This window comes from Pristiophorus japonicus, chromosome 22, assembly GCF_044704955.1.
Source record: "Pristiophorus japonicus isolate sPriJap1 chromosome 22, sPriJap1.hap1, whole genome shotgun sequence".
NCBI lineage: Eukaryota > Metazoa > Chordata > Chondrichthyes > Pristiophoridae > Pristiophorus > Pristiophorus japonicus.
The window spans coordinates 69,734,761-69,740,760 of NC_091998.1; the positions used below are offsets into that span (position 1 = coordinate 69,734,761).

Here is a 6,000-nt window from a genome sequence, read left to right on the forward strand (position 1 = left end):
GCTGCGATAGAGTCACTAATCTACACTGATCACCAGGCCTGATCCCAGTCTGTACTGATTCACAGCAATGATGGCCGGGTGGTACAACAGGTCTCACCAGCCCTGGGTGAGGGAGACACAAGGTCAGCCCAGGTTCCCACCCGATTATGCACGGACCCCCGCTAGGCCCCCATTGACGCAATATCTTGGCTCCCACTGGACGAACGCCATGTGGGGGCAAGGTGCTGGAGGGGAGTCAGCACTTGTCACCAGGGACCCAGCACTCCGCACTCTCCGCGATACAGGGACTAGTGCCGCACTAAACTTCATCTGAAGACATGGGCGGAGCCAACGACAGACTTTCCAAGGCACACTCGCACTGTACATCACTCACCAGCCACGGGGATGGGGCGAGACACCACCTGCCAACTGGCTCATCCTCCATGGGATGAGATGGGACGGGGCGGCCTGGCCTCTGCTCAGCTCGACATTAAACCGCACAATGAGATTGTAAATCCGTCGTGCTCCCAATCTCTCTCCTCCAGCCACGACATGGATATCCATTCCCTGAATACCACCGATCATCACAGGAAGAGTTACGTCCCCCCACCTCTCTCCCCGCCCCCCAGCCTTCCCCCTTACCGCCACCCCCTCCCACTACCCCCCTTCCCCCCCACCCCACAGCCTTCCCCCTTACCGCCCCCCTTCCCCCCCCTCCCAGCCGTGGACTCACCACAGGTCCCTGTGGGCCCGTGTCCTGGAAGCGGGAGCTCTCCTTGTGGAAGCTGTAGTTGGCTCCCGAGGCCTTGGCCACTTTCTCAATGATCACCTCGGGTTCGACATCCTCATCGGCACGGGCATTAATGGTGACGTGGGCCCCCTGGGGAGAAGGGCACATTCAACAGGAACTTGCATTTATATCGTGCCCTTAACAAAATAAAACGTCCCAATAAGTTTCATATTAGCATAGTCGGACAAAATCTAACACCGAGCCACACAAAGAGACATTAGAAACATAGAAAATAGGTGCAGGAGTAGGCCATTCGGCCCTTTGAGCCTGCACCACCATTCAATTAGATCATGGCTGATCATTCCCTCAGTACCCCTTTCCTGCTTTCTCCCCATACCCCTTGATCCCCTTAGCCGTAAGGGCCACATCTAACTTCCTCTTGAATATATCCAATGAACTGGCATCAACACTCTGCGGCAGGGAATTTCACAATTCTCAGTGAAAACGTTTCTCCTCATCTCGGTCCTAAATGGCTTACCCCTTATCCTTAGACTGTGACCCCTGGTTCTGGACTTCCCCAACATCGGGAACATTCTTCCTGCATCTAACCTGTCCAATCCCGCCAGAATTTTATGTTTGTATGAGATCCCCTCTCATTCGTCTAAATTCCAGTGAATATAAGCCTAGTCAATCCAGTCTTTCTTCATATGTCCTTCGCTGCACTCCCTCAATAGCAAGAATGTCCTTCCTCAGATTAGAAGACTAAAACTGCACACAACACTCGAGGTGTGGTCTCATCAAGGCCCTGTACAACTGCAGTAAGACCTCCCTGCTCCTACACCTGCTCCTACACTCAAAATCCTCTCGCTATGAAGGCCAATATGCCATTTGCTTTCTTAATTGCCTGCTGTACCTGCATACCTACTTTCAATGTACCATGACACCCAGGTCTCGTTGCACCTCCCCTTTTACTAATCTGGCACCATTAGGGCAGGTGACCAAAAGCTTGGTCAAAGAGGTAGGTTTTAAGAAGTGTCTTAAAGGAGGGGGTAGAGACGGAGAGGTTTGTGGAGGGAATTCCAGAACTCAGAGCCCAGGCAGCTGATGGCACGGCCACCAATGGTGGGGCGATGGAAATCGGGGGATGCTCAAGAATTGCAGGAGCAGAGAGATCTGGGAGGGTTGTCGGACTGGAGGAGATTGCTGAGACAGGGAGAGATGAGGCTGTGGATGGATTTGAACACAAGGATGAGAATTTTAAAATCGAGGCGTTACCAGACAAGGAGCCAGTGTAGGTCAGTGAGCACAGGACTGATGGGTGAACGGGACTCAGTGTGAGTTAGGATATAGGCAGCAGAGTTTTGGATGAGCTCAAGATTATGGAGAGTGGAAGCTGGGCAGCTGGGCAGGAGAGCATTGGAATAGTCAAGTCTGGAGATAGACATGGATGAGTGCTTCAGCAGCAGGTGGGCTGAGGAGAGTCCGAGACGAGCAAAACGAATATTAGAGACTACATTTAAACACTGAGGTGCTGGTATACTTGGCATGGCAACGGGAGAACTGAATGAAGCTTACCTTTAAAAAGTTGGCTATGGTGCTGACATGATTGGCACACAGTCCCTTCCTGGAATCCTTCACTCCTTCCCCAGTCTGAAGAGAAAGGCAGAGGTAAATAGGGGTGTATTTGACTGAAACACGTGTACAGTCTGACTCACGTCTCCACACATGAACGAAACACAGCTTTACATAAACCAGTCTAATCGGCTCCTCATACACTGAGGCAAACACGACTTTCAGGAGCACGGTTTCTTTGGAAACCTACAAGATTTCAAGATTATGAAGGGAATTAAAATTGATCCTTGTAAATTCACTATGGTGAAATGTTCATGGGGGACACGGAGCAAACACAAGTGAGATGTCCTTTTCTTGCCGTACACCAGTCGGATTGTCACAATTGGTGTCCGGTCCTTGGGCAGAGGAAGGGGGGGGGGGGGGGGGCGGGGGGGGGGGGGGGAAAGAGGGAGTGGGAAGGTCCCAGAAATAGCTGTCAGGACACCGTGCAAGGCTAGCATCGGGCTTGGTCACCATCCCTCCCGTGATAAAATGAGTCAGCAGTGCTCGCTGTCTGACCTCTCAATGAATGACGGTGTCTTGGCACAGGGTCACTGACCATCCGAGACTGTATCTTCCGAAGGGTCGGAAAAAGCAACACCGTGCCAATGACTTGTCGAACCTCAAGGTACAGTGCAGTCAATTGTAAACAGTAACTCTAACCTACCCAGTTAATCAGGACACACTTGGGCAATCCTGAATTGGGGTCTTTCACTCGGCAAAAGGCGTACATCACCTTTCCGCTGTTCAGTTCCTCCACCAACTCCTCAAGGCCCCCATCTGAAAAGGGCAACAGAGCAGGGCATCAGGATAAACACGGCAGCAGAAGCGCTGAAAGCTGCGTACCTACTCGGACTACCTGTGCACTGTGATTTATTGTGGCTGACCTCTGAACGGCTGTAGACAGATTAGGAGGGATGAGGGATGATAGTGTACCATGGTCAGTCACAGAGGATGTTATGTGACTTTGATTAGGGCCATTTCAGTGCTGTGGCAGGGGCAGAAACCTGATCGGAGTGCTTCAAATCGAGTGTTGCGGGAAAGACAGCCACCGATTTGGGAGGCGACAACACATTCCAAGACTTGGAGCGGAAAGGACAGCTGGAGATGGGGCAGTAGTTTGCAAGGACATGGGTCAAGGGTGGGTTTGAGAGAAGGATGATGGTAGTTTTGAACATGAGGGATGGTACTGGAGGAGAAGGAAACATTTACACTGTCAGCTAGCATGGGAGTGAGGGAACAAAGGTGGGTGGTGTGCAGCTGAATAGGACAGGAGGTGGGTCTCACAGGCAAGGTGAGCTTGGAGAGGGCACGGGCACGATGGGAGACAGGAGACGAGAGAACCATGTGCATTGAGGGCTCGGTGGAAAACAGGTTATCTCGATGGAAGAAGCCCATGAGCTCCATACATGTTGATGAGCATGGAGGGGGCGGGACGGTTGGTAGTGGGCAGAGGTGTGATGGCACTTGGTCAGGTGTGGCTGGTTCCACCAGCTGTGTGTCCTTGGACCTGAGGGAGTGAGCATGAGGGTCATACTGGGGGAGTAACCTGGTATGGGGATTTAATAGAGGGGTTCAAAATTATGAAGGGGTTCTGATCGAGTAGACAGGTAGCGGCAGGAGGGTCAGTAACCGGAGGATGCAAAGTTACGGTAATTGGAAAAACAACCAGAGGGGAGACGAGGAGAATGTGTTTTACGTAGCGAGCTATGATGTGGAATGGGCTGACTGAAAGGGCGGTGGAGGCAGACAGTGGAGAGAAGGGATCCACAGGGCGCTGCTCAAGGGGGCAAATTCGAAGCAGGTGCAGACCCACATGCCCTCGAGCGAGACTCGGGGTGGGTGGTGGGGGGGGGGGGGGGGGACCCGAGACAGGGGGCTCCCGAGACAGGGGGCTGTCAGCAGAAAGTTAGCGAGCAACACTGGCCTAAACCTAGGACCCAACTTCATTCCCCTTGACTCCCAGGGCAATTTGCACCACAAGGGCTTTGAGAAGGGACAAAATTCAATTTGCCCAGCCAAGTGAGGGACACTTGCTGCCTCTTTGCGGACAATTCATCGCAATCAATGCCCATTCGGCAGATCAATTCATCTCAAGTACTCAGCAGCAAAGCCTCAGGAACTCCATTAAACTGGCATCAGGTCGATACAGCTGGATCACTGGTTCGGGGTGAAATGTCACTTTGATGTTGGAGTGCCAGCTGAGGCCAGTAATGGGCAGCAGGCAGCAGCGAGACAGTGTGACCCTCACCTCCAGTGCCAGCCACACGCAGATCATTGCTGTTCCCCTCATACGTATAAAGCGCCCTGCAACACAAAACAAGACGGTTAGACTTGCTCTGGACACTGGACAGAGCACACTGCATGTAACAGGCGTGGCAAGGCGCCAACTCCAGCCACTTTGGACCGTGCAGTCGGAGGTTGGTTGCCAGGTTAGACACAGGTAATGGAAGTCAAGTCAAACAATGCAGCAAACACAGCACATTGCTCCCTTCCAGCCCTCACTAGCTGGGAGTGGTGCCCTGTTGGCGGGGCAGTGCCGAGGGAGCGGCGCCCTGTCGGCGGGGCAGTGCCATCGAGCGCCACCCTGTCGGCGGGGCAGTGCCGAGGGAGCATTGCATTGTTGGAGGTGCCGTCTTTTTGATGAGACGTTAAACCCCCTGAAGTGGGTGTAAAAGATCCCACGGCCACTATTTCGCAGAGGGGAGTACTCCCTGGTGTGCTGGGGCCAATATTTATCTCTCAACCAACATCACGAAAACAGACGATCTGGTCGTCAGCACGTTGCTGCTGTGTGCAAATTGGATGCTGTATTTTCTACATTACAACAATGATTACACTTCAAAAAAAGTACTTCATTGGCTGTGCAGCGCTTTGGAACGTCATGCAATGTCCAACCAAACCTTAAAACTGGCTCCAGGATCCGATTAAAGACTTGCGTTTCAGCAACACCTTTCACAACTGCATGACGTTCCAAAGCGCTTCACAGCCAATGAAGTACTTTTTTTGAAGTGTAGTCATTGTTGTAATGTAGAAAATACAGCATCCAATTTGCACACAGCAGCAACGTGCTGACAACCAGATCGTCTGTTTTCGTGATGTTAGTTGAGATAAATATTGGCCCCAGCACACCAGGGAGTACTCCCCTCTGCGAAATAGTGGCCGTGGGATCTTTTACACCCACTTCAGGGGGTTTAACGTCTCATCAAAAAGACGGCACCTCCAACAATGCAATGCTCCCGCGGCACTGCCCTGCCGACAGGGCGCCGCTCCCTCGGCACTGCCCCGCCGACAGGGTGGCGCTCCCTCGGCACTGCCCCGCCGACAGGGTGGCGCTCGATGGCACTGCCCCGCCGACAGGGTGGCGCTCCCTCGGCACTGCCCCGCCGACAGGGTGGCGCTCCCTCGGCACTGCCCCGCCGACAAGGTGGCGCTCGATGGCACTGCCCCGCCGACAGGGCGTCGCTCCCTCAGCACTGCCCCGCCGACAGGGTGGCGCTCCCTCGGCACTGCCCCGCCGACAGGGTGGCGCTCGATGGCACTGCCCCGCCGACAGGGTGGCGCTCCCTCGGCACTGCCCCGCCGACAGGGTGGCGCTCCCTCGGCACTGCCCCGCCAACAGGGCGCCGCTCGACGGCACTGCACTGGAGTGACAGCTTAGATTTTTCGTGCTGAAGACC

At 53.9% G+C, this 6,000-nt stretch overlaps 1 protein-coding gene across 1 annotated transcript in view; it reads right to left on the reverse strand.

Annotated features, from left to right (window-relative positions):
• Nucleotides 1–6,000, reverse strand: part of LOC139234660 (drebrin-like protein B) — a 37,537-nt gene that overhangs the window by 29,348 nt on the left and 2,189 nt on the right. The window contains exons 2-5 of the mRNA XM_070865342.1: nt 4,572–4,627; nt 2,988–3,100; nt 2,285–2,359; nt 713–859 (exon numbers count right to left, since the gene is read on the reverse strand). Coding sequence (XP_070721443.1) covers nt 713–859; nt 2,285–2,359; nt 2,988–3,100; nt 4,572–4,627 — 391 coding nt within the window. The remainder of the gene's footprint in view (nt 1–712; nt 860–2,284; nt 2,360–2,987; nt 3,101–4,571; nt 4,628–6,000) is intronic.